The sequence below is a fragment of the Betta splendens genome, chromosome 14 (genome assembly GCF_900634795.4).
Source record: "Betta splendens chromosome 14, fBetSpl5.4, whole genome shotgun sequence".
Classification (NCBI taxonomy): domain Eukaryota; kingdom Metazoa; phylum Chordata; class Actinopteri; order Anabantiformes; family Osphronemidae; genus Betta; species Betta splendens.
The window spans coordinates 9,597,830-9,625,697 of NC_040894.2; the positions used below are offsets into that span (position 1 = coordinate 9,597,830).

The window sequence follows — 27,868 nt, forward strand, 5'->3', positions numbered from 1 at the left end:
GATTTGTTATGAAAGTCTGATCATAGTTCATGAATCCGCGTGAGAGAACACCAGACTACTTAGTATCTGATTACTGTACGTCGTGAATTTTGTTTTTGAATCTATTTCCGCGTTTGTCACGTGACTCTTGCCTCCGCTCATGACAACATGTGGCGATCCTCGTAGCCTAGTCCCAGATGCGGAAGTACACAAACCACTAACCTAATGAGCAGTCCCGGAAAATATCTCACAGCTCTTGAAACAGCTAGTTCTTCTTTTGTGATCAGAAGTGGAATCCGCCTGTCACGTCATTGTAATCGTGTTTAATCGCCAGGTGAAGGCGCGTCACTGTCTTCACCTCCACAGCCTGGCCGCCACACACGGAGGAGGCAGCAGGTCTGTTTCTGCACCATCATCGGTGAAAACACAACAGGTAGGTCCCCAGCCTACCAGCGTTATGACACGTTAGAGTGAAACGTCAGTGATCAGACTAGGACACCGATTTTTAGACTAACGTCCCTTCTGTTACAGCCACATGAACTGTGGCTATAGCTTCGGCTAGCTGACCTGTAGGCGACCAAACAAACACGGAATAGAGACACAGCAGTAAGAGAGAAAAGGCGTCACTGAGCGATCTGATGGTTCCTTACATTATGTCAGTTATACAGTCATATTCTGATCATTGCAGCACAGCATGAGGAAGCATCTCCCATAGGAACTGATTATGTAAACAGCTTTCAGCTAAATATGTGTGTTAGGTTTGTATTAGTGATTGTTATGATCAATGTACAATTACATTATTATTACATTACAACACAATGTTGGTGTTGTGGAGTAAACAAATCTAGGTTTAAGCACCTCACAGAAAACATTGTGATCATGCAAGAATTTCTGCAGCCAGTAATAAATGGAGATCATCATGGTTTGCAGATGCCTTGACATGTTCACATAGCTTTTGTTGTCTATGGTGGTGTTTATTTTAAATTTTGATCAACCCATTACTTTTTTAAGTGTGTTACTGTCCTGAAAAACATCTAAGGTTTGTTTGTGTAAAACTTACATCATAATCACAGTGCATGTCAAGTATGTAATAATTACTGTGGAGACTGGGGAGATCAGTTTGTACAGCAGCACATGCAAATCCACTAATCAATCAGTGACAAAATTTTGATTCCAGCTGGCCGAGCGTCATGAGTCAGCGGACAGAGCGACGGCGGGGGATCCATGTGGACCAATCAGACCTGCTGTGCAAAAAGGGATGCGGTTACTACGGCAACGCAGCATGGCAGGGTTTGTGCTCCAAGTGCTGGAGGGAGGAGTACCAGCGGGTACGACAGAAGCAGATCCAGGACGACTGGGCCTTGGCTGAGAAGTGAGGCCATTACTATTTAACACATTCATGAGCTTGTCTCTCAGATTTTTGTGGAAGTGAAACAAAGTTACTCACAGTTTACTATGAAATACTCACATTTACCTCTTCTTGTAATTAATGCTTATCAGCTGTACTTGTAACTTCATACTGTAACTAAACTATGATTTTTGCTGATATAATCAATTGCTGCCGTATCCCGTTCTAACATCCTTGACCTCAGGTTGCAACGAGAGGAGGAGGCAGCGTATGCCAGTAGTCAGGGAGCGCAGACCCAGTCCCACTCCCAGTCCACTCCACCCCAGACAGGACATGCGTCTCTGGGGCCTTTTTCCAAGTTTGAGGAGAAGAAGACTAATGAGAAGACACGGAAAGTAACCACTGTTAAAAAGTTTTTCAGCCCGTCGTCACGTACTCCTCCCAAGAAAGGTAGAACGTTAAAACAGCCTGCAAAACAGTGCTCAGGTTCTTTTATCTTGTAAATGTGTTGGAACTTTATGCAATTTGGCTTTTTTTCCTTTAATGTTTCTCTCTTTGTTTAATCAGAAACTCAGGAGGCCAAGACACCCAGTCCTTCCGTCAGCCGTCACGCCAGCTTCGAAACAGAACAAGTGTCCAAGGACTTTGTGGACTTCCTGAAAAATCTTCAGAAGCCTGGTCGGGAGATCCACAAGCAGTGCCGAGCGTTCATCGTAAACATGTCCAGCAAGAAGGTCTGTGGTGCTCTGATATAGGCTTTAATTGGATGATTCCAAAATGCATTGTGATTAAATGTACATGATCATGAAGATGCTTATCGTTGGTCAAAGAAGAAGTGCATTTGTGAAACTTAAATCAACCACTGATTGATTTTAGCTTCAATGTTAGTTTAGAATGTTCTGCACTGATAAAAAGCAGATTCAGGAAACTTTACCTCAAATTTCAGAGAAAGATTTAAATTGATCATTTTAAGAATTGCTGATTGCATATGTATGTATATAAACTTGTCTTGACAGGAACTTGGTGCCGATGAACTGTCAGAGTGTGTCCAAGATTTCTACCAGAACATGTCTGATCGACTGATGAGTCATTTTAAAGGTTAGTTCAGAAAATATACACACTTAAATATAATCTTCAATTTAAGGGAATAGGGCTCAAATTAGGCATCTACACCACCACAACACTTGATTAGTGGGGTGGCATGATTCGGGGCTTGTGATAGAATGAAACTCAATGAAACATCAGATTAAACGTTGTCTCTGAATCTCCTCTGCAGCTCTAAATGATGTTTCTAATCATTGTTAACCAGGTTCTTCGGACTCTGTGGAGCAGGTGATGGATCAAGTGGAAAAATACATTATGACTCGTCTGTATAAGAGCGTGTTCTGCCCAGAAATCACCGATGATGAGAAGAAGGACTTGGCCACACAGGACAGGATAAGGTGGGCATCACACAGAGCAGCTGCTGTTCGGAGGAGAGGTTGCCAGTTTTAGACGTATCATGGATTTAAGGCCCCTCTTTAGTTTTGAACTCTCTGTTAAAACTGCATGACTCCCGTCAGTCTGTTTGTGTAGCCGATTACACAATAGCCACCATTTAGCAGTGTTCTCTGAGCCTTTTCTTACATGTGAATGCACAGTGGCAGCTGTTGTCTGCTTGTTGTGTTCTTGTGTTTGTCACCTACGGAGGAACTGACTGTAACAAATGTGCTGGGTTACGTCATAGCCAAAAAAACAAAGCTTTTTGCCTACTCTAACAGACACGACTGTGGTCTTGTGTGTTGCAGGGCCCTACACTGGGTGACCATCCAGATGCTGTGTGTGTCTATGGATGAAGAAATCCCTGAAGTCTCTGATAATGTGCTCAAAGCAATAACAAGTCAGAGACTTTGCTTGAAGTACTCACATTAAAATGGAAAGAAAAGTGGTTTTATTATGTTTTGGTTTCATTAGATTATGTTACTGATGAGTTTCTAGAATTTATTACTGTGGTTCATTATAAATGGCTCAATCAATTAAAATGCTTTGGTTTGTTCAAATCTCCAAGGTCAATTAAAATATTAAAATGAAGGCAAATCCTCATTTAACCATTTCAGATGATTTTATCTTTACTTGTCCTTCTACTTCCTCATTGATACATTTGTAAGTGATCAGTCTATAAACTATGTCTGTTCCAGATATTATTGAGATGGACTCGAAGAGGGTTCCTCGGGACAAACTTGCCTGCATCACGCGCTGCAGCAAACACATCTTCAGTGCCATCAGGATCACCAAGAAGGAGCCGGCTTCTGCTGACGACTTCCTCCCGTCGCTCATTTACATTGTGCTCAAGGCTAACCCTCCACGAATCCAGTCCAACATCCAGTACATCACCCGGTTCTGCAACCCCAGCAGACTGATGACCGGAGAGGACGGATACTACTTCACCAACCTGGTACTGTGCATCTATATTCTATGTCACAGAAATGCATTCTGGGGCTTTTATACCAAATCTGTGTTGTGTGTCACCTGTTTTCAGTGCTGTGCAGTGGCCTTCATAGAAAAGCTGGACGCCCAGTCTCTCAACCTGTCTGCAGAGGAGTTTGAGCGCTACATGTCAGGCCAAGCTTCACCACGAATCAGCAGCTCGGAGGCAGACTGGCCCCACGCTGGCCCCACGCCTGCCGTGACGGCCACCAACCCCGTGCTGACTCAGCTCAACCACAACCTGGAGCTGTTGTCGGGCCTCAGCAGTCGGCAGGAGTCGCTGATGGCGGCCGCGCGGAGCCTGCAGGCCGACCTCCAGGCGTGGCCGGAGCGGGTGCAGAGGGAGGTGCACAGTATCCTGGAAAAGTACCCACTGGAGGTGATGTCATGCACAGCGTCTGCCATTGATGCCAACAACATGGACAATGACAACCTGCCATCACCCCTCACGCCTCAGGTGTTTGCCGGGTAGTGGAGTCTACGAAGGGAGGAGAAACACGTCAAACCCAGCCGCGGCACTCCTGCTTTTAAAAGTCAGCCTGTATCTGTGTCTTGAGCTCGGTGGTAACGTACTAAACGCACAAATCTCACCTGTCTTACTGCACCTTAAAGGTCCAGGTCACTAAATTTTGTGCACATTGCTGCACACTCCATTATCCTGAGCCTCCACATCAACCCCACAACAGAACAGAAATGTAGTAGTAGCAATATATGTTCAATACAACAGTCACTGAGTGAATTCTCATTTATCCAGTCAAGTGCTTTTATTTATCCTGCTGAATAATCTAATAATATAAACTCTAAAATAATGAAAATTAAGTTCCAAGGTTATGGTTAAATATTAGTACTAACTTGGTCCTAAATGTTAAATTACTAATGCTCTGAACATCATGGAGACATAGTTTTAGAATTCTGTCTATTTAAATATTTATGACATGTGAAGGTTCAGCTGCCATTGCTCACGTTTTAAAATAAAACTTCTATTGTAGCTGGTTTTACTTAACTTTTAAGGTACTGTAGCTCACATCTGGCATTAAATCTAAGACTGTGATGTACTGTGTAATATTACTGTAAGTAAAACCTGTCTGCCGTTAACTACTTCCTGTTGAACATTGCTTTAACACTGTTAAACTGAGCGATGTCATCATACTATTTACTAGAGCTGGAAACGTCATGTGCATTTAAACACAGCTTGATGCTGTATTCTGCAATTTCAAAATGAATTGATCTGAAAGACCATTTCATTCATACAATAATTCAAACAATCAATAGTCAATTTGTTTTCTGTTTTAAAGACAAACTAAATAAAATTTCCTAAAATTTCAGTCTACTGAAGAAATGTGAACAATTAAATTTCATATAAATTTGTATAAGGTGCTTTTAATTATAAATCTATAACATTTCATGAAAAGTCCATTAAATTGTTGTGATTTTTTTTAAATTTTGATGTGATCACCAAATTATTTTTTTGTTTACTGCAAGAAAACAAATAAAACTATTCATTGCATTAATTCATCCTCACTTTACTTTTATTGGCTCACACCTTTGGACACTATTGTCTCTGTTTTATCATATTCACTCAATGAGGACGTTGCTGGAGACCATAGAAAAACAAAATGACACAGTTGCTGATTTTCCCACAGTTGCCTACACTGTGTTTCAAAAGCTAGGTGCCACTTAATACGTCGTTGTTTTCAGTGCAGCTGAATTGATAACATCAGACTGATCAGAAATACCACAATGGCATCGATAATGTTGTAATGTATTATGGGATGTCTACACAAAAAGAGATTCAGTTCTCTTTTGTTCAGTAATAGGTTGCATTTAATCTGCTGATCAGCCCTTTTGTAATTATGTTGGCACAGCTGGAAACAAGATATCGTGAGGCTCATGTAAGTTAACATTTCACATAAAATAAGGTTTTTAACAAGCACAATTACAAAGAGACGTGAGTGACACTCAAACTGATTTGATAGACATGATCCTTTATCGTGATAAATGGGACTTTAGTGTTTATTAAAAATGAATTGTTTACAAACTTGAAAAGAAAAATGTAATATGGCTCTCAACCTTTTAAAGATCCCATAAAAGGCCTTTATTTAATCCTCTGATGGCATTTGATTTGAATGGCTTGTCAAGTATTATACCATGTAAATACTGAAACTTAAATAAAGGGTCTAACTTCATGTGCCATAAAAATATTTTCAATCTAATAATGCTTTAAAAAAATTCTACATGCACAAAGAAGAAAACGTCATAATCTGCAATTTACTGTTTGTTTATTTATTGTCGATACTGTTAGGTGACATGTGAGGGATATCTGGAGAGTGAAATAGGAACTACTTTTCTCCAGCAGAGGCCTCCAATGTGCAAAAGTGACAAAATGCAGTTTTAAAGGGCCATTGTCTGAAGTCACTCAGCTTTAAACAGCAAGTCATGGCTTCTCGAGGAAATGTACGGTACCGCCTCAAACAAACAAACATCATGGGGAAGAATTTGTCATTGGTTTAAACTAGAGTTTGCATCCATTGAGACGTTTATCTTACATTATCATCGTACAGTATATACACAATACAAGATAAATGAATTGCTGATAATGTTTATACATGCTTATATATTTCTGAAAAACAAATAATGAAAGCTTTATACAAACAGTAAGGCATAGAATATATATATACAGAACTAACCTAAAGGAATTAGTATCAAACATCTGTCAAGTATTCACACCGCAACAAAACCAAAAACATTTTATAGTATATACAAAAATACTTATGCAAATGCCCCTAGGAATATTTTAATAGAAAAAATAATAGGAATCTCATCGGGAGGACATCACATTATATTTGAAACATGCACTGGCCGCCAAGGGTTTTCAGTCCTGCGATGTCTAGATGTTTAGTTGTCGTTTTTGGGGTAACTGTGACTCACTGAGAAAAGTGGTTCTTGGTGCAGGGATACTTGGTCTACTGTGCTGATAGATCCTTGTTCACTACCTCGGGTTCTCGTGTGGTCGTCTCCAGGGGGGGAGAGGCACAGGACAGTTCAGTAATCTCATACGGACCTCGAACGTCTCTCCCTACGCGGCCGCACTCGCTACACTTTGGACTCACTCTCCAAGTTGGCGATGTCCCCGTTCCTCTCGGTCTGCTGGCTCTTCCCTTCGTCGTCCGGGCTGGTCTTGCTCTCCTGACCTTCCTGCTCGGACTCCGGGAGGCCCTGCTGACTCAGCTTGCTGGCCAGGGACCAGGTCAGGGGCAAGCGGGCACGGTTGGTCATGTCAGCGAGCTCTTTGGCACTGCAGGTGGGAGTGTTGGTTTCGTAGATGTCGTGGAAACTGTTGTAGTCCACCTCGTAGAAGCCGTCCTCCAGAGTCAGGACCGGTGTGAAGCGGTAGCCCCACTTGATCTCGCTGCTGATGTATGAACTCCGGGCCTGGCACGTCATCCCTGCAGACACAGTCAACGGTCAGCGAGCTCTGCTGCTGGACCTCAGCCCTGTTTGTTCTCATTAAGGCCAACTGGCTCCGTTAAAACCACACAGGAAAGATGGATTCACTTCTTACAGGGTGCATCTGTTTTTCTGTGAGTGCTAATTGTTTTTATGGGCGTTCACTCGGAGATTAGAGATAATGATGACCCCGGGGAGTGGAATTTAAAAAAAAAATCTGTGAATCATGAGTGTGTGATGTAACTGAAATGTGCTTCTGACAGAAGGATTGTTGACGCTAATTGCAACAGTTGGTTGATAATGGTTCAAATTTGCCTTGATGAGGTACGTGTCAATCAGCGGCTCAGGCTGTCTCCAGAACAGCTGGACCGATCACTCTGCTCACCACATTTGCCTCACGGAGCTACAACCTATGACTGTTTTGATTATGGATCATTTTGGTCAACAGTTTCTTAATATAATTTCAGCTACCATTGAGTTTACTGTATTCTAAAACACTGTTTGATAACCAGGCATTATAGCTAATAGTACAATACTCACTAGATTGTGATGGAGTGTGAAACATGAAAAGAAAAGGCATTTAAGACCCTCCACAGTATGTGAGCGTATGCACTCGTTTCCACTCCTTCAGCTCCGTACGTCTCGCTGTGCTCTTCGGCTCAGCTGTCTGCGGCGTCCTCTGAGCTTCCAGCAGCTGCTTCAGAACACGCCACGCAGGCGTTATGCAATCGCTTCATTTTATTATAGCGAACGGTGAGACAAATGATCACACACCAGTTCGGCAGCCATCAGGCGCCTTCGCGTACTCACACGCGTCTTGACGTGGGTATTTTAGGGGCTCTGTGAGGTAGCCGGTGTAGTCAGGCACCGGAACCTGCAGCTGCTGGAGTCTCAACACGAGGAGTTACATCTTTCTTTATGATTATGTTCAGGTATTGCTCAAACAGTAACTACAGTATATGCATTTAACCAGTGAAAGCTTTCCTTATTGTACTGCTTTATTCTTTTAAAGACTACACTCAAAATGTTCCAATACTACAAAAACCCTCAGGAGGTAAAACGCTCCCACAGTACGACAGGGACGCCTGTTGACAATGTGAACGTGATGCTGGAAACCTAGTGGACATAGTAGCAAGCTGATGAAACCCAGTGTGTGAAGTAAAATAAACTGAATTAAACGATTGGAGTGGTGTTATGCAATAAGAAGTGGCACCACACAGTGAAGCAGGAGACGGCGAAACGCACTGCACCATGATATCATCTGACAGTGTATCCGTGTTTTGGCCGACTGGAACCTCATACAGTTGCTGCTTTAGTGACTTCATGAAAACTGTAACTGGATTATACAACCTTGTCTCTGAATATTACAAACCACTGTGCAGGGCTTGGGCATCTAACCCTAATCTAATATTTTACTCATATAACCCGTGCCATTGAATTAGTCTGATCATATTCCCCATCTCCCTTATACTGTATGTGAAGCCTCCTCCTCTGTCTGAACGGTGCTGACTCGGTTCTAGTGGTGGTGATTGAGTGGAACCTGCTGCTGTGACCTGACTCGCGACTCACCTGTGGCCTCGACCATCCCCTCCAGGATCACAACAATTTCCAGCTCCTCCTTGGCCAGGTGGGCTTGCGAGATCTCCCAGAAGGGGCTGTTCTGGTTGATCTCATGGCAGATGATGAGGGGCGACACGAGGAAGAGCCGGTCGTCTCCCGTGTTGTAACCCACATTTATGTCCGTCTGGTTCAAGGGGATGAACTCCCCCTCCTTGGTCTGCTTAGACTTGATAAGCTTGGCTCTGATTGAAGCCTCCACAATGTGCGAGTTTCTGAGGTCTCCAACTCTGAACATCAGGCACAGGCGCCCATCTCTCATGGAGATGACGGCATTGGTGGAAAACACTAGTGTCTCAGCTCGTTTCTTGGGCTGTGAGATTTTAACAAACATGCAACCCACCATGAAAGCATTCACGATAGATCCCAGCACTGACTGCACTAAAAGCAGAACTATCCCCTCGGGACATTTGTCTGTGATGACTCTGTATCCGTAGCCAATAGTGGTCTCTGTCTCAATGGAGAACAGGAACGCCGATACAAACCCGTTGAGGTTATTGACACATGGAGTCCAGTGGCCGTCTGCTATATGGTCCAGATCACCTCGCAGGTACGCGATAAGCCACCACATGAAGCCGAAGAAGAGCCACGTCACCGTGTAGACCAGGACGAAGATGAAGAGGTTGAACCTCCACTTGAGATCCACCAGCGTGGTGAAAATGTCCGTCAGGTAGCGGTACGTCTCCCGCACGTTCCCGTGGTGGACGTTGCACTTCCCGTCCTTCTGCACGTAGCGCTGGACCTTCTTGGCCCGGTCGGTCTCCGCCAGCTGTTTGGGCAGGTCCTCGCGGGCCTGCTTGGGCAACTTGGGCTGTCTGACGATGGCTGGGCTCTCCACATCCTGCTCCATGGGGTTTCTAGGTGGATTCAAACCTGGAAGAGAGGACAAGCGCTCGTACAGGTCACGGAGGCAGTTTTGGAGGTACTTCTACTTCACCCAAGTACTTGCATTCACCCTAGATGTCAGAGGAAATATTGAACTTTTCACTGTATATTTATCTGACAGCCAATCACCAGTCATTTTCCAGCCGCTGCGCTTCAGAGACACAATCGTTATTTAAATGCACGGTCCGCTGAGTTCAGCCCTGCTGCGCACGACTGGCATTTCACACGCCTAATCGCCGAGGAAATGATGATTCTGCAGCCGCGCAGTTTCCCAAACTTACCGGGCGTTTCGCGTCACGATCGTTTTGCTAAAGGTCAGTTTACGCGGAAACACTAAAGGGATGTTTTCCGTTTTCTGAAGGTCAAATTGCAGAAGCCCCGTTTCAGGAGGAAAAGGCTGCTTCGCCTCCATCGCAAGGCTGAAACAGAAGACGCTATTACAAACGGAGACTGCCTTGTGTGGACATGATTGAGTGGCAGCTACACAAACAAGACGTGCACGCTAATCATATCAACCACACTAGGCCTCCTACTCCGCCATCATTCCCAGCAACAGCACAACGTGAGCTGAAGGGAGTCCGGGGTGCACGTTCGCCACTAGCACTGAACTGTTGCAGCATGAAAGTAGGTGCATCGAGGCCGAGGGAACGCGTGCCACCACCCACTCTGCCAAAAGCAAGCAACACTTTGTCACAGCAACTCCAGCAGTGTGGAGCGAGTAACACTGAATTAAGTTTGTGTTAGTTTGCGCGCGTTTGGGAGCTTCTCAGCAACCACAGGGAAATCACACCCGTCTGATCAAAATAAGATAATTACCAAGTGAAGGTAAATAGATGAATAAATGTCCGTTTCAGCTTTCTCTGTATCCTGACGGGCAATTTTGCATTCAGACTATTTTATTCTGAAGTGCTAACAAAAGCCCAGCGTCATTAGTTTTATGTTTTCCTTCACGCTCTATGTGAAGGATTTACATCCTTCTTTCACACCTTCTGCATCTTTTCCTCTCCACTTCCAAACCCAGTGAACTGAACTAACTTCTTCAAAAATAAATACATTTCAACCACCCCTGCACTTTAACTGGCTGAACAAGTGACTGAAGTGACAGACTGAATGACTTGGTCACTGACCTGGAGATTCGCTGTTGTTTGTTACCCTGTAATCCCCAAAACAAGAGATCAGCTCAGCCTCACACCTCCCCAGTCACATTAAAGTGGTTACTTGATGTAAACCGCTGATGTATTGATGTATAACAGTAAAGGTTTCTAACTTAGGCTGGAGCGAAGGAATTCATTCTGTTGATTCACGACTTTAAATCCTCATGTCCACCCGGCTTCACACTCAATCAGCACCTGAAGATTACAGATACCAAGGTGTTAGTGAGTGAGTTACAGCAGCTTCCTTCTATGTTGTTATGGTTGCTGGAACTAGTTTCTGTGATAAGTAGACTTTTTCCATGCAGGATTTGTTTATTCCTGGGTCTGGTTTAAACCTTCATCAGCCTGACTTACGCCAACGAGGAGAGGCTATGACCTCATTACAAGAAACTCTTATTTAGATGAAATAAAGGAGAGGAAGCTGTTACTTTAACTGTAAAGTTGTGTTTTTATTCGGCAAAAAGCAAAAGCAACACTAAATGATAAAAATGAATAAATCAAAACTCAATTAAATTTTCAAAATCACAATGTAATCATTAAAAATCATCTAATTTAGATCTGAACTGGTGCTTCCTGAGTATGAAGAGGCTGAGCTGCCCTGAGTAGCCGTCTTTCCTATTGAAAGCATCTTTCTTTCTCCGTTCTCCAGTTTCCGTCCAGACTGACAGATGTTTCCCCGGTCTGGGCGTCTTCTCCCCAACCAGCCAAAACCTGGGGTGTTTATATTCATATGTTATGCTCAATTTGGTCTCTAGCATTAGCATACATGTATATCAGCATTCTCATTGGTCCGTTTACAGCGTGATCAGCTTGTTTCAACCAATAACTGCACAGCATGTACACGTAAACAGGCATGATCTAAGTCTTGCTTCACCCCGATTAAAAATGCAGCTCGTTGGCAATTTCAATTTGTGTATTTCCCAGCTGGCCGCTTTGGCGCTTTCTACTTGTCCCTCTAGTTTTTCCAAAAATTTAGCTTGAGTGTATAGAATTAGAATTAGAATAGACCTGCAGACGACTCGCCCTGGACATTTAACTTTATTTCACCCTAATCACAAGTTTCACAATGTGAATTAGAGGACATATTATATTATTATAACTCATCATTAAACATAATCATTGAAATACATGAAAATCAACATACCACTAAGGTAAAGACAATAATGACATAGACAATTTATACCACACATACATTTTAGCATTAAGAGCTTTGGCCATTTGCGTTCTGTGGGTCCTAAAAACTCTAGCACAAAAAAATAGAGTAACCCCTTATTCATGTAAACACACAGAACCAGACTAAATGATACAGGCATCTAATCTTTGAACAAATGTGCATTCAGTCTCATCTCGAGAATGAAGATTGAAGATGTAGTAAGTAGAAAAGCAGCAAGTGCAAACAAAAAGCTGGCGACCTCAGAAGTGACCTGCGCCTCAATGCTGACCATCCAGCCATAAGTACAGCTGCCTGCTGTTTCACCTGCAACCAAGACAAACACGATTTAAACATGAAACATTTACGGATTAGTCCTAAATAATCATATTCATAATATGTTATTATACAGTAAAGTGGAAGAAGGACAAGGTTCAAGACGTGAGTTTAAACTTGTCGTATAATTTGCAAAATGACCAGAAAAAAAGTCAGTGCCAGTTTGCAATGTCACAATGTCCTCCCTAAAGTGCTTTTGCCTTTTAGCAGTTGTAAAGATCTGAACCTGTCATGCAAAATACGACTTGCTTGGTAATGTCATGTTCTGGTATGTTACTAATGCCAGCAAGCAGAAGAAAAGCCACTTACCTTCAAACTGACAGATGAAAGATGGTTTGAAGTTCAAACTGCATGTGGGCTCACCAGTTGCTTATGTTCCCATGATGCATTGCAAAAAATATTGTAAAGGGTTTTCTCTCCTCAAAGTAGCAATACTGTACAAATACAGTATTACTACTCTAGTACGGAAGTATACTGTGAAGTAAGTAAGTTAAAAGTAAAATCTAAGACTGTCTATATGTATAGAGTATAAAAATTAACATTTACTTATATAGCATCTTCAGTTCAGGCCTTTTATTATTTTTTAAGCACTGTATTACTACTTTTATTTAAGAAAGCATCGGAACTCTTGCTCTAAACTGCTCGGATCACGTTCCTCCAGGAGCTAAGTCAGACACCACAAGGATAAAAATAAATCCTTGCAGCGCTTGTGAGTAGAATTACGACGTGATCCCTCTGATGTTGCTGTCACATCAAGAGCATTTTTTCTTCTGCTGTGCTGTGGACTGTCAGATCAGAGCATCCTAAGCCACCATCAGTGTTTTTACCACTGGAACAAATGGCTGCGTTGAAGACGATCTGCTCTCCATTCACATGGGAATATTATGAGCTTGAGCCGCGCTGGTTTCCGTGGCAACACACAGCTCGCTCTACCAAGTGCTCACAATACAGCAGGAATGTAGTGGATGAGGCCACGGCGTTGGATAACATTTGTCTGTTTCATCGTGTTTCACAGGGCCTGAGGAAGAACAATGCTCTGCAGCTGCTTCGTACATAAAACCGTCAGTCAAGTGATGTCTGTTGTTTCAGATCTAACATATGAATATCTGGGATCAAAACGTGATGGTACGTGTTTAAAATGCAGATTTTAGTGAAGTGACATGAGAAAACTATAGTTTACTGTTACTAGTGATAAAGTGTACTGTAAAGTAATGTTTTTTTTTTATTTTCTAGTACTTATTTATATTTGTAAATTAAATTGAATTAATAATAAGTCGTGCACAGATAAAGTTGTAGTCAAAACATCGTCTTCCTCTTGGTTTCTGTATGAGCGTTTATCTAATGAATGTTTCATTGTTTATTATTATCTTCATAAAAGATGCAACACTGTTGCTGCAAATTTTCACCTGCTGAATTGTTAAACTGAATGATGACACATAGCTTCAAGCAGACGAGTTGCCAGACAGATCACATCAGGAAGGCATTTCACAGAATACATTTACAAAATAAAAATGGTTTAATGACGCAGTTTGAGTCTCTACCATCAACCTGACCTTTAGATCTTGGTTGGAACTGGCCCTGTTTTCAGGGTTATGTTGCTAATCACTAGAGCTGAAGGATGCAGAATTGGAACCAGCCCAACAATCACTATATGCTCATGTCTGGGAACATCAACTATGTTTGGAAGGAGCTGAGCTGAACAGTGAGACTTAAATGTTCATGGCTTGTGAGCCATGTAAGTTACACTGACATCAAAACATTAAAAAAAAATTAAAAGAAATAGCACAAAATGACCCTTTCATTGTTTAGAAAGTTTAGGTTTTAATTTCTGAATTCATGAATTGAAATTATTTAATTTGACCTTGTTTAAAGGCTAGCATGCATACTTTTTGGCTTGAACCAGAAAGAACTTACTTTCGCTGGAGTGGCTGCTGTGTTGTAGTCTGGTGTCAGTTCTTCCTATTAACAGCTTTGGTCTAAATACAGCAGAACAGACTGTTCATAGGCCCAAACCAGAACGAACCGTAGTCAAATCACCAGGCTGCAGCTTTTCTAGTTTTCTCAACACTGTCATCTTTGCCTTCAGCAGTTACAGAATAAAACAGGATTTAAAGTCTCATTCACATCATGGTCCTGCTGCAGAAAGGAAGGGAAAAACAAGCAAACATGGATATATCCTGTCAGTCCCTTGTTAAAGGTAGCAGTAATTGAACTGTAAAGGTTACTGCAACGTAACAGAGACTGTAAATCCATATATTGAACAAGCACATTTGAAGGTGTGGTACATGGGGAAGTGTGTCAACATGAAGACACGGCGACAACACATCAGACATGTTTTCCAATTATCGTTCCTTTTTCTCTCCTTTTCATTATCTCTGCTAACCATATATCCAAATCCAGATGTGGCCAAAATCGAGCTGGGGCCACTTGGGGACACGAGCTATTTTTAGACGTAGAAACAGCTGAGCACAAGCTGTATAGACGTCACAAATCATTTTCAAATCTCACCACACTTTTCCTACGCTTTACTACGATGCATGAAGCCCAACGGCCCCTCCAGCTAGCTGCAGTTCATGCGAGATCCTAAAATACAGTAGAGGTAACCCAGCACAGTCTGCCACGAAAGCTGAAATAAATCCAGTGTTTAATCTTGGGGAGTCCTGCTGCGTTTTACCAGCCTACATGTTAAGGCAGGTTCTATTAGCTTCTATCAGGATTCAGTCATTAAACTTCAGTCGTAGAAAGCTACAGATTAACTGGACTTGCAGCCGAGTTATATGGATTTTATTAGGGATCTATCTGTAATTATACAGAGAGGTAAATACCAACAGCAAATAGGGCTAAACGTTAGTTACACTCACCACCTTCCTATTCACATAATATTTTTTGTGATTTTAAAACTGCTATTAGTTATTACGTTTAGGTAACTGTACAGGATACAGCTCGTCTCTCAAAAGATACATAGAAAGTACATAATTACTTGTGTACTGGTTTCAGGTATATGCATCTAATCTGATGTCTGATCAGCAAAGTGGCTTTAAAAAAGATTCTCTCTTTCACACTTGAGAGTTGAAAGCCTTATTTTCTGAGGTTTAACATAATTCTTGGTTGGCCATGGCTGACAAACTGAATTATGAGTAAATAAATTATAATTCATTAAATTTGTTTATGCTCTAAAGTATAAATCAAATAAACATTTGTCAAAATCATAAAATACTTGAGGGCTACTCTGTCTGTGTTGTTTTTATGCAAAAAGTTTATGCGTTGTAATTAATGCTTCTGAAGCTGTTAATAAGTAATTGCTTTATGTATTAGTTCCTCGTTGCCAGGTTGTGGAAAATCCTCCTCCAGCATAATATGTATTTTTAGCTCTTTAATTCATCAGGGAGACTCCTCCAATGGACTGTGTGACCTCCTATGTTCTGGAGAAGAGCTCCAGGACATCTGGATCGAAATCCATTTATGAAATGCTTATTGTAATAATGTTTTACAGTACAGTAAACATATACAGGTACACAGTGTTGGGTTTGCTGTTTATGTGTAAGCTAAGAGGATACCAATACCCTAAATGTGAAATACTGATGCTGCTTTTAACAACAAGTTCACAGTCGTGTGGCCTTTTAAAATATTTTGATCACTGTGTTTGTCATTTTTTTTACAACACATTGCTAAATGTCAATCAGCAGCTTTCAATCTAAAAACATGATTGAAATCCTCTGTTCTACCATCCACAATCGATATTTGCATCTTAATTAGCAGGTAACAAATGTATTTTGGTGCAGATGTGCTGCGGCTCTTTTCCACATGATGGGCTGTTAACAGTGCACAGCACCAGCCTCTACAATGAATTAAGCAGCTCGCTCAGAAGACAAGTAAAGCATGATGCTTTACTTGTGTTAAGTATATGTATAACATTAAGTATAATGTTAAGTATATATAGTAAATAGTATACAATAATAGCATCTTGTAAACGTTTTGTAATCTTACATATTAGAAAGTGGAAACAATAGATCTACAGTTTGCAGTGATTATTAATCTATAATTTTTTCATGCAATGCAGATCTAGTAAAATACCAATGACTTCTCCCATTAGCTATATATCAAAAGTTATTTTTAGGTTAATAGAACCCACTGCCATAAGCGGAATCTCTTTATGAACGTTAACTGTTACTTGTGGTCACAATAAGAGTTAAAGTCCTGTTGAGCTTAGCACGAGATTCATATTGCACGACAGGCTAAAAGATTTCCGCAGGTGTATCGGCAGGAAGCAGAGAGCAAACTAGCAGGCTGGAGATTTCGTGTTGTCATGGAGATGAAGGGGATCCAGAAAATAATAATAGCCTCCTAATGTTGGTTCGTTGTGTGTCTGTGTATGATCCGGTAGGGCTCTATCTGTGCTGTAGTCCTGGGGTGATGTGAGGCCCGGGCCTGCAGGCGTCCACAGCCTGGAACATTTTCTTCAACACCTTCCAGTTTCTTCCATCTAACGGGCTGCTTTGCCTTCACCATGTCAGGGGAGAAAGCCGCTATCGAGATGCTTCATACTTAATATTGCTACGCAGACGCGCGGCAATACTGATACTGCATACTGATACATAGTGATTATTCCTTTAATTAATCTATGATTCGTCTTGCACTGTTATGTAACTATCCACCCCCCACCGTCCCCCTTATAACAGACATTTAACAAGCTATCATCGCTACAAGAGACAGCGGAGGGCAGGTGCATACCTTGTGCAGCAGATCAATGTTCACTCCCCGGGTCATTTTAAATCGTTTTGTTCCCATAAGATGCTCCGCTGAGGCAGTGGTCGTTGATTATCAAGTCGCTGTGCGAAAACCGACTGAAGAATAGCTACTACTTCCCCCTTTCCTCCATCCTCTCCACAGAAAAAGGCATCGGCCGTCAGCCCCCACCCCTCAGCTGGGAGAGAGACATAGGTGGACGACGAGGGAGAGAGAGAGCGAGAGAGAGGCAGGGAAACACCGAGGAGAGCGAGCGGCGAGAGAGAGACAGAGAGAGAGAGAGTGCGAGAGAGAGAGAGAGAGAGAAAGCGAGAGAGAGCGAGCGAGCGAGAGAGAGAGAGAGAGAGAGAGAGCGAGCGAGCGAGCGAGAGAGAGAGAGAGAGAGAGCGAGAGCGAGAGCGAGAGAGAGAGAGAGAGAGAGAGAGAGAGAGAGAGCGAGAGAGCGAGAGCGAGAGAGAGAGAGAGAGAGAGAGAGAGAGAGAGAGAGGGAGAGAGAGGGAGAGAGAAAGAGAGCGAGAGGCGGAGAAACAGCAATAAGCAAGGATGAATTACCTAAAGGCAATGCGGGTACCGGCCTCGAGATCCGCCTCCTGAGGGGGGCTCAGAAACCTCAGGTGGTCCAATTCGAATCGTTTAGGTCTAATTAATGTTGCGTTTACAGTAAAAGAAACACAGAGACTCTAAATAAATCTTATAGAGGTTCCAGTGATTTTGAACCAATGTGGCTTAGAAATATTGAAATAATTGCTGTAATAGTGAAGTAAAACCATTAACAACAAAAACACAAAAAATCTCAAAATGACATTAATTGGCTAAATAACAGCAATCTAATTTACATCTGTGATCAAACGCTCTTCATATTTACTCAGGCTTGTGCGATATTAAACTACATTTATCCACTTAGTCACTTCAGTCTCTACTCTGCTACAGCTGCAATGAGCAACATAATTTTATTTGCAACTAAATAATGTAACAGCTTTAAAAAACGTATTCATTTCATGTTTGAATACAAGACACATGAGGGGTTTATAAAATGTGGTTGTTAGACTAGGCTACAATACACTACTTAGTCATAGGGAGCTGTCCATGGTGCTGATCCTGGGCTCGCTCATGTCACTCCACTGAAAACCAAAAATATCATGCCGCTCGTGGGATGACAGCACAAGACAGAGGATCCCCTGGTAGGAGTCATCCTGTCAAAGGTGACTTGTAAAGTGTCATGACTGATGACTTAGTCTAGAGAAGTTGACCAATCATAAATAACACTTCATATTTAAACCCCATTGTTTAATAACTATTAATAGATCAGCAATCAATTCTCCACTGGAAGTGGTCTGATTAGGATGTGATGGTCACAATCATTAAAGCATCAGAGCTTTTACTTTGCATTTACTCAAGATCTCACCACCAGTGTGTGGAGCCAAAATCTACTGATTCAGTACCCTTGGAGCCCTGGGTGACATCACATGACACAGGAATCCACAAGTAGCACATGACGGGTCAGGGGACCTGGTGCAATTACATTCAGTAGCTGTCACAGTTTGTAGCCGTGAAGGTGTTTGCAGACTCCTCCACAGAAAGCATGTCACATGTAGTTCATTACTCAGGTAATGATTCAGTAACATCATGAAGCTGTAATGTCTTGTTTTATTTTCAAGACATATAATTAACACTGTTGTAAATAAGAGGGAAACAGTTTTTTATTTTTTATTTTATGACAATTTATCAACTTCAGTACACACAAACGTAATCAGAATAGAACTACACTGTGGAACAATAGCTTCCTAGAAGCTAACAGAAATAGTAAATAATACATTAAGACAATGCAAACACCCAATAGTATAAATCAACATTAGTGCCCAAAATGATGAATGTACTGTAGCAGCTCTCCCACATCATCAGAACAACATCAACTAAATAAATAAGCATGTTGGCTCACTTATATAAGTAAGATAAGTAACCTGCTGCGTTTTAGAGCTGTTCACTGTTGTCAGTTGGCTGATACTGTACCGTCAACAGAGTTAGAAAAATATGTGTACATCACACATTTTATCAAGAACAGCACGAGATCCCTTTAGCAAACATCTGATGCTGTATGTGTTGCACAATTAGCATGGAAGTTGACAACAAACAGCTGAAATTTAGATTCTTTCTGTACCGATTACAACTGGTTACATTTTTCATTCAGAGACTTGTGTTACATATTTGCAATTTTGCATTAGTGTGGGAATAATTAACTTCTTTCAGCCATGTGAAACATCAATAGAAAGCCAACTAAAATATGAAGACTATTGAGAAACATAACACAAAGACAAAATCGAAACCACTCAACTCTGTAAAACTTTAAAAAACACTCATCTGAAAGTTGCATAATTAAAATATACTGTTTATCAAAAAGGAACAGTTCATTTGTATTCTTAAATAAAATGTAGTGCTAAAATACATATATGTCTTAAGTTTACTTACATTGCTTACAATATTAATAATCATTTCTTTCAATATTAGCTCTGGAAATATGACAACAGGTCCTGAACCCAATCACTTAACAATTGGGGCAAAGCTACAAATACAATAATGAGTAATTCACAAATAAACACCATAATAAACACATAAGAATTTAACTCAAAAAGGGCAGAACTGCCTATAAAATGAAACGTCATTACACCTTGTGACGCACAAGGTCAGGCTTCACGTCTTTACACCTTGTCAACATCGGCTGCACAAGGAGAGGAGCTTGACAGCTACAGCTTCAGTCCTTCGTCAGAGTCTACACTGGATCAATCATGTGAAAGGGGAAGACCTCATAGCCCTACAGAGTCACTTAACTAGGCTGAATGAAAATAAATTGAAAACTCTATGGGTCTCAAAGCAGTACTGGTTTACTTCAATTCACATTTTAAAAAATATGCAACAGAATTTCACAGCTACATCCAAACATAGTCTGACATTGTGGTCAGCTTATGATAGTTTAATATTAGACGGTTACCAATTTACATCACTTTGAGCTGCAGTGGATAGTGTTTTTCCGTTGCATCGCAAACCGACGTAAATGCTTAACATTAGTGTACACTGATCCACTAACCATATCACATAGAAGTTAATCTGGTGGCAAACACATTCTTATAATATTTTAAGAACAAAAGCATCCTGGCTCAAAATAAAAATGTGTCCTAAAAGTCAAATAAATTAATGGCCAATAGTCCTTTAAATGTTATTTAATGAAGAAATGGACAACAGCGTTTCTGTCCTATCCAATAAAAGCCTTATTTCTGGTCCACGTCTGGTGTGACTCTGACACACGTAGCCCTGGAGGTAACCTGCAGATCTGCACTGGAAGTCTGCCACACCAGGACTTTAGAGGTTGTTACATCCTGCAGCAGTAGTAAGGTTTTTATTAAACTAGATTTCACTGACAGGATCACGTTCACAGTCAGTGAGAAAGTTTATTACACAGCCCAAGCTAAAGCTACAAGAACAGTCCAGTTATTAACACTTCCCCGATAAAGGTGTTAATGTTCAGTTGTATGTTCAGCTTAATGTTAAATTTAAAGATACAGGTTGTGGTTCTGTTCAATTGCTTTGTTTATGCACTGTGTTTATTACTTTGACCTTTGATGAGGCCAAACAACAACCTCTCTGCACTGTGATACAGCAAGGAAAAATATTTTACATAGATTTCCTTATGCTGTGAGTTTAAGACGTCAGCACAAAATATTGGCAAATTACAAAATCCAATATTCGCTGAGTTACAGTAAAACTAGAGCAACCACCCTTCGTCTTTCTGGTCCATTCAGCCACGACTGTCTCCCTGCAGCTTCACCACCACGTGATCTTAAACTCATAGATGGGCCTCTTGCAGTAGTAATGGTTAATAAGGTGCTTGTCACAAACACCGATGCACTGCTGCTCAGCAGCAATGCCTCGCTCTGCCAGGTCACTGACAATGCAGTGAAGAAGGTCATACACATCTGCCACTGCCTCCCAAGGTCCAAAGGAAACATCCACCTCGCAGTGGTGCTCAAAGAGCTTGGCCTCACTGTCTGAGCGTTCAAAGCGCAGAGAGTTAAAAAGCGGACGCTCATATGGCGTGATAGGCATCTCTTCTTTGTAGACACAGACCTTCAACTTGGCAAAGCGTGCTTTTTTCTGCATGGCCCTGAGTTTGGCAATTTCCACAATACGCTCCAGATTGTCTGAAATGATACCAGTTAAATTATGAATGTCATTTAAAAAATTCAAACACATATTGCAACATATGTGAATTAATATATATTGCAATTTTTACGTTATTTCACTTTCGAACAAAAGTATCAAAAAATGCTTGTCTTGTCTTATGAGACCACAGTTAAGGAATCAAGATAATCTCATCTCAGAACATTGTCATATCATTGTTGTTGTTTTCTCTGTACTGTAACTTCCGTCCCTAAGTCATAGTGATGAACAGTGTGTATGTATTGTGTAGGTGGTCAAACCACACCTCAATCAGATCATTGCTTGCCTGCAGTACATTACGTGTGCCTCTCATCGTCACTTAAGGTCACAACACATTTCAACCAATCCTGTTGTTACCAAACTTAAATGTTTGTTGCTGTTTTTAAAGGCAATTTGATTGGATGGACGTTGGTTATGTTTTTCTCCACATCAACGTCTTTGCAGTTCATCAGTGTCAAGAGTTTTGAATCTACCTGAGACAACAGCAATTAGTTTGCCACTCGTGTGGCAGCCTAATAATCCATGTATGGAGTGAACATCATAGGCTAAATTACATGTACTGCTAAAAAATAAAATAAAAAAACAGTCTGCTCATCACTGGCTGTGAAGAATGGCTTGTATGGACAGGTTAACATTTTATCATTATTTATTTTCTAAAATGTAAATAAATTATCTTAAGCATTAGTATACTAAAATTACCTTTGTAGTAGGGCATCAGATCCAGGAAAGCTTGTCTGACTTTCTCTCCTGTGAGAGGCTGAATGTCCTCTAGGCTGTCCAGCAGCGGGCCGATGGAGTAGTACTGAGCCTCTCTATGCACCGCTCGCACACGGTCTCTCTGAGGAAGCTCACCTTCTCTGAGGAAATTCAGGATGTCCCTTGGGATGGAAACCGTATAATTACAACATGCCCACAAAAAACATATTCTGAATTCTTCCAAGAGCTGTTTTTTTCTCAACCAAGTGGGCAATATAAAACAAATAAAAGGTAGTACATTGGCTATTATACTACCTGGTAGAAAACAGTTTCAGTTTAGAAACAGCTCGCTCACATCACTGTGTTTAAAAATGTTTTAGGATACCAGTAATTGGTTTAACACAGAATAATAATAATAATACTTGCACAATAAAGGTAATTTAAATTCTGCTCCTCTGCAGCAGAATGTGGCAGCTTTGTGAACAGTGACTACAAAAAAATGCAGAGCAAAGAAGGTAAAGGTGCCGCAGTGTACAACATCAGGAGGATTGGGAATTTATTTTCCAATAAAACCATAGCCCCAGAAACGCCAGTATGTTCCAAATTAAAAGACTCCTTTTACAAGTGTCCATCCACGTGTACATCTGCAGGGAGCTGCATCCTCTACATGTTTAATTTTTTATATCCTTATGTAGTCCCACATCAATCATCTTGCATTTTGCTAGCTCCTTGTCTTTAAATCTTTAATACACACCTCCTCACACAGACACACACTGGGGCATTTCAGCAGAACTGACCTTACTCAACTCACTACTTACACAAGTCCAACATCTTGCCTCTGCTTGTTATCACATCCATATTTAAAGTAATTTGTTTTTCCTTTTTAGTCATGCTGGTGGTGTGGCTCTAGGGATGCCGGTCCACTTTGGTCCAGACTAAAATATCTTGTTAAATTCTGTGCACACTTTTTGGTCCCCAGAGTATGAATCCAACTGAATTTGATAAACTTTCCAGCTTCTATAAAGCACCACCATAAACTCAGCATCTGTGGCTGATGCATTTATATCAGTTACTGGTGGGCAGATAACATTTTTTGTACAAAATAGACCTTCATGACTTTCATGATTCTCTTGGAGGCATGACAGGCCGACCCCTGTAATAATTTTTTAAACTTTGCACCCTGAATATTTATGCCTGTTAATCTCTAATCCTTACACTTGACATTGTGGCAAATTCAAGTCTTTTCTGTTTATTTATGTATTGTGTAATATGTTACATCTGTTTATATGTCCTGCTGCTGATGCTGAGCTATACTGACAAAATGTTCCACTCACTAGGGCTGCTTGATTGTATTCAGAGACAGGCTCTGGATCTAGAACCTTAATTTCTAAACGTATTGTCTGTTTTAATGTATTTTTATCACTGTACAAATTTTGCTGTGTCATTGCCTCAGTTGAAAATAATATAATTTGTTTTGTCAGGAGACTACTATGGATCTAAAAGCTAAATAAAAAAATTACAGCTGTAAGTTAAGATTTGTCAACAGGCACAACCCACACAATATTTTATCACCCGTAAGTTCTCAAACATATTCTACTGGTTGTGCTTACGCTCAATCTTTACTCCTCCACAGTGCAGAACAACCTGTTACTAAAGGCCAAAGGGCATTGTAGCCTTTATTGCTTTCTTTGCAAGCAGATTAAACACTTAAGACGCAGTATAGACTTTTCACAACCGGTAGGAACAGCAGCACAGACCAGACATGTAAAGCAGTCTAAACCTTTTGATCTAACAAACACTCTGGTGTTGCCATTACAGTGCCTCTCGGTTGCTGTATGCACTCTTCTAGCATGACCTGTTTCAGTTTAAGGTTTGATGTTTGATGTGGTGAGAGAAATGTCAGTCACTGCTGACGTTTGTGTATTTTCACATTTTAATAATACAATCAAAATTAAATATTGTTGCATTTAGTAAACACATTCATATTATTAAAATATGCCTAAAAGATAAATCGTCTATATAAAGTAACATAATAGTAATCATTTTGTAACAATTGTTGTATCTTCAGTGAATCTATTGGACTTAACAACCAGGTTACAACACAGTCACAGTGCAGTGCAACTCACCCAAAATATGTTCCATCCCGATCAATGAAGAAGCGTCCCTCTGAATCACGGGGAATGTAGTGACGCCCACTGAACATTGCAGCTAACATGTTGTCCTCATATCGCCGCAGTGTAGAAAGCCGCGTGGTGAAGTGCATTCCCCCAACGTTCAGACAGATGACTTCTGGAAACTTCAGATGAAAATGGGTAAAAAAACAGGTAAAGGACAAATGTCTAAGGACACTATACTGGCTTTTGAGAAACTTAAAACTATTTTTCTATTAATATTATTTGAGGTGAAGACAAAAAATCTTGACAAACAAGAATGTTCAAAAGGATACTGTCTAAATCTTTGCTAATAAGATAAAATATATCATGTAATTATATTTGTTTGTACCAGATTTATTTATATATTACTTTATATTGCATTCAACATTTATAGAATTAAAAACGCCATTTACTAAATGTCAGCAATACAATCCACACTACATTTATTTTGTGATGAAAATTTGAAAAAATTTGAAAAATTAATATACATTTACGCATAAGCCTGAGACTGATTAATATACATTAATCTTACTGTAAGGCTAAATAAACTCAAATATACAGGACTGCAGGGTTTGAATGTGCTAGTTGCTATTGACACTATGACTGAAAACACTGAGGTTGCATCCATGATAGTGCCTGTTCAAACTTGTATGGTTGTCTACAAGAATTTAGTTGTTTAGTACATGCTGTATTTGTATCCATTTACAGGTAGTATTAACCTGTCTAATATGTTCAACCCATTTCACTTCAAAAATATATTTTAGCCATTAACTTTAAGTGAGTGTGAGCCTGTCTCTCACTCAGTGCTTCCACAACTTCCACAGCTGGAATTGGCTCCAGAACCCCCTTGCCTCTTAGGGACAAAAGTAGTTATACACGCTTTTATAATTTTAGTCAAAGCTCCTCTATAACAACCCCTGCTGAACAGTATCTAATGTATCTGCCTGGCTTTTAAGATAGTTTGTTTACAGCTGGAAGATGCAACTAACTTCAACCTGAAGGTAAGCCAGGCCAGTAACAGTGGATTAGCATGAACACAGATTTGCACAGTGTTCTGACTGCATATGGAATCTTAATAAAAACAGTGTTTAATACCTGTTTAAACAGCTGTGGATAGTGTGTGTGACGAGCTACTGTACAAGCTCTAAGCATCAAGCTACATAAGAGGATTATTGTGCTGTAGCCATGTTTAGATCCATCAGAAGTGTTGCACAGTCCAAGCAGGTCATGAGATAACAGAGCAACTAAGTCACGTGACAACTTCAGCCAACCGAACCCAAACAATAATGTGTTGATAATATAAGCTACTATACCATATATACTATTACCACGGTATATACAGTATATTGTGTAAATTATTCATATGTTACAACTTGGTTGTAACCCTATATATTTGAGTTGCTTTCTTATTGTTGTTTTATTTCAAAGTAAAAGTTTGACAAGGTAAACGTTCATTACTTACACTATATCAGCCGTAATTTAACATATACTCTACGTACGGGCCACACGGTATTTACACTTATGTGGCTTTCCGTGCTGGGCGTGTTTCCTCTCTTGCTAGTACTTCAGTGTTTTACGAGCAGCTCAACGTGGGCTTCCCCGTGAAGCGGCCTACCTCCTGGCAGGAGTCCTGCTCCTGGCTGTCCAGTGGGGCGCGGAGCGGTTTGCTAACGGTGAGGGTCGGTGTGGGGCAGGCCGACTTTCGGAAGTCTTCCTCCGCAGCGTCCGAGCTGGACATGGCATCGCTCGGTTTGTCAGTGTCCCCTGCGGCCGAGAACACCACCATCACTCTGGGCAAAGGCAGAGTCCGCCTCTCCTGAATGAAGCGTCTCACCCGCGTAGTAGCGGCGGCTGGCAACGGGCTGAAGGACAGAGTCTGTCGCTCCCTACTGCCGCCATCAGAACCGTTGGAGCCGCTCGAGCCATTCTGCTGCATGCGCGCGACGAGCCAGGTCTCGGCGGTAATCAGAGGACGATGGCACGAGCCACGGCGCGCGACTGCTGGAGAAAATGACAACAACAACAGCGCGCGGGCAGTGGGTGGGGCCGCAGCAGCTGCAGGGACACAGCCCGCCGTTGAGCAGAGCTCCAGCAGTTGTAGGGGAATTCCTGCAATCAAACGATGAAAGCGACAAGGAGGAAATGTGGGATATTTAGTCTGAAGTGGTAACGGCCAGGAATGGGCCCGTGCTGCCTGTCATACGTGAAAATGTGATGTCTTACGTGGTGGGACGTGCCAGGTGGATGTCGTCATTACGCACAGTCAGTGGGCGCTCTGTAGAACAAGGGACGAAGTCAACCAACTCTGTTCCCAGTTTAAGCGAATCAACGTCCCCTGCGTACTAATGAAATAAATCAGTTGTTCAACAAAAAATAAAATAAAATTAGGTGTTTAATTTAGCTAAATCTTTTTATAGCCTTTTCCCACGGGACAGATGTGGCTGGTATCAGTTGCCTAGCTTTTGCTGCATGTACAGTATGGCAAAATAGTTTCAAAATCATTTTTTACAGTTACAAGCTTTAAATAATAACTCAAATACATTGTTATTTCCATATTCCTGTTGCTTAAATGACTGCATGTAGGCCATAGGCAGTTATTATACGCACCTCACTGATGCTACCTGTACTTTGCACCAGTTTGGACACACCTGAGTCACTCGTTTATATAATAATATTCCCTATAGGCCATAACAATGGAACATATGTTTTTTTGTCTGCTGGCTTTCAATGTATATTTCTATATCTTTCAATATATCTTTTAAGTCAAAGGACCTATGTTGGGTCTCCAAAAAGAGCAGGACTACTATTAATTAGAATTCATAAACATCAATTTGGCCAAATTAGATTAATAAAATTTTAAAATAAATAGCACGTGAGAGCAGGCGAAATGTCAGAGTGTGAGACACTGCAGGTTTGTCGCGAGAGCATGACAAGATGGATGACTTTGTTACTGTCAAGCTCAGGGGCTAAAAGCTGGCACCTCTGTCGCTGAGTCACACATCTGACAAAATGGTGGTTACAGTTAATGTTAGTAGACTGTTCAACTGAAACAAGATAAACCATGCAAAAAGGTCACCCTAAATGATGACACACTTGAACAACACACAACAAAGCTTGAGAACTGTGATGGACAAAGCACATACAAGTTCTGAATTGTATTTTACTTGAACAGGAAGTGTTCAAGACGTGCATGATGCAAAACCCAATAATGTTTATATACAATACATACGCATATAACACATATATGGTGCCCAAAAAACATCAATGCAGCACTGATAAATAAGATGTAGACTGCACCTCTAAAGCATGTGTTCTTGGCTTGTCATTAAACCAAAATTTGCCCCTGCTGCGTATTATTCTGTATTTTTTAATAAAATAAGAAAACCAGTATTTCTCATTATGTTTTTCTTTGCAGATTAAAGTAAATCAGTCCTAAAATTACCTGTCAATCATGTGGCTTCCACACTCTTTACGTTGTTTTAACAGCTTACCTTTCACGCTGTAAGCATCCCGTGGGTTGAGCTGGTTGGTATTGTATGATCTGTGTCTCCTGCCCACTGGTTTGAAAGACTGACACACATTTGCCTGATGCTCTATTATCAGATATAATCTGCTGCATTAGGGGAAACAACCAGGTACACAGTGAGAGGTACATCTTGACCCAAACACACAGACAGAG

At 41.1% G+C, this 27,868-nt stretch overlaps 3 protein-coding genes across 6 annotated transcripts; 1 reads left to right on the forward strand and 2 right to left on the reverse strand.

Moving 5' to 3' along the window:
* Positions 1-70: 70 nt before the first annotated feature.
* rabgef1 (RAB guanine nucleotide exchange factor (GEF) 1) lies at positions 71-4,565 on the forward strand. The gene is made up of 9 exons (XM_029173487.2): positions 71-412; positions 1,157-1,351; positions 1,572-1,777; positions 1,895-2,061; positions 2,344-2,425; positions 2,637-2,769; positions 3,115-3,206; positions 3,505-3,761; positions 3,846-4,565. Exons 2-9 carry the CDS (start codon positions 1,170-1,172, stop codon positions 4,263-4,265), a joined length of 1,539 nt encoding a protein of 512 aa, XP_029029320.1. The 5' UTR covers positions 71-412; positions 1,157-1,169; the 3' UTR covers positions 4,266-4,565.
* A 1,223-nt stretch (positions 4,566-5,788) lies between these two features.
* kcnj6 (potassium inwardly rectifying channel subfamily J member 6) lies at positions 5,789-17,364 on the reverse strand. Of its 3 annotated transcripts, none has more exons than XM_029173490.3 (4): positions 17,114-17,364; positions 11,010-11,091; positions 8,810-9,730; positions 5,789-7,239 (listed from the first exon to the last, which is right to left on the reverse strand). In XM_029173490.3, the coding sequence occupies exons 3-4, from the start codon at positions 9,705-9,707 to the stop codon at positions 6,887-6,889; spliced, it is 1,251 nt and encodes a 416-aa protein (XP_029029323.1). In that variant the 5' UTR covers positions 9,708-9,730; positions 11,010-11,091; positions 17,114-17,364; the 3' UTR covers positions 5,789-6,886. The 3 variants fall into 3 exon arrangements, with proteins under 3 accessions (XP_029029323.1, XP_055370650.1, XP_029029321.1); XM_055514675.1 differs by lacking the exon at positions 11,010-11,091 and adding an exon at positions 14,297-14,518; XM_029173488.3 differs by lacking the exon at positions 11,010-11,091 and having other exon boundaries at positions 17,114-17,362.
* Positions 17,365-18,803: 1,439 nt separating this feature from the next.
* On the reverse strand, positions 18,804-27,756 carry kctd7 (potassium channel tetramerization domain containing 7). 2 transcript variants are annotated; one of them, XM_055514627.1, is made up of 7 exons: positions 27,681-27,756; positions 26,413-26,464; positions 25,805-26,298; positions 24,163-24,332; positions 22,040-22,218; positions 21,248-21,321; positions 18,804-20,499 (listed from the first exon to the last, which is right to left on the reverse strand). In XM_055514627.1, exons 2-7 carry the CDS (start codon positions 26,441-26,443, stop codon positions 20,392-20,394), a joined length of 1,056 nt encoding a protein of 351 aa, XP_055370602.1. In that variant the 5' UTR covers positions 26,444-26,464; positions 27,681-27,756; the 3' UTR covers positions 18,804-20,391. The 2 variants fall into 2 exon arrangements, with proteins under 2 accessions (XP_055370602.1, XP_029029892.2); XM_029174059.3 differs by having other exon boundaries at positions 18,804-21,321; positions 27,681-27,749.
* Between the last annotated feature and the right edge of the window lie 112 nt (positions 27,757-27,868).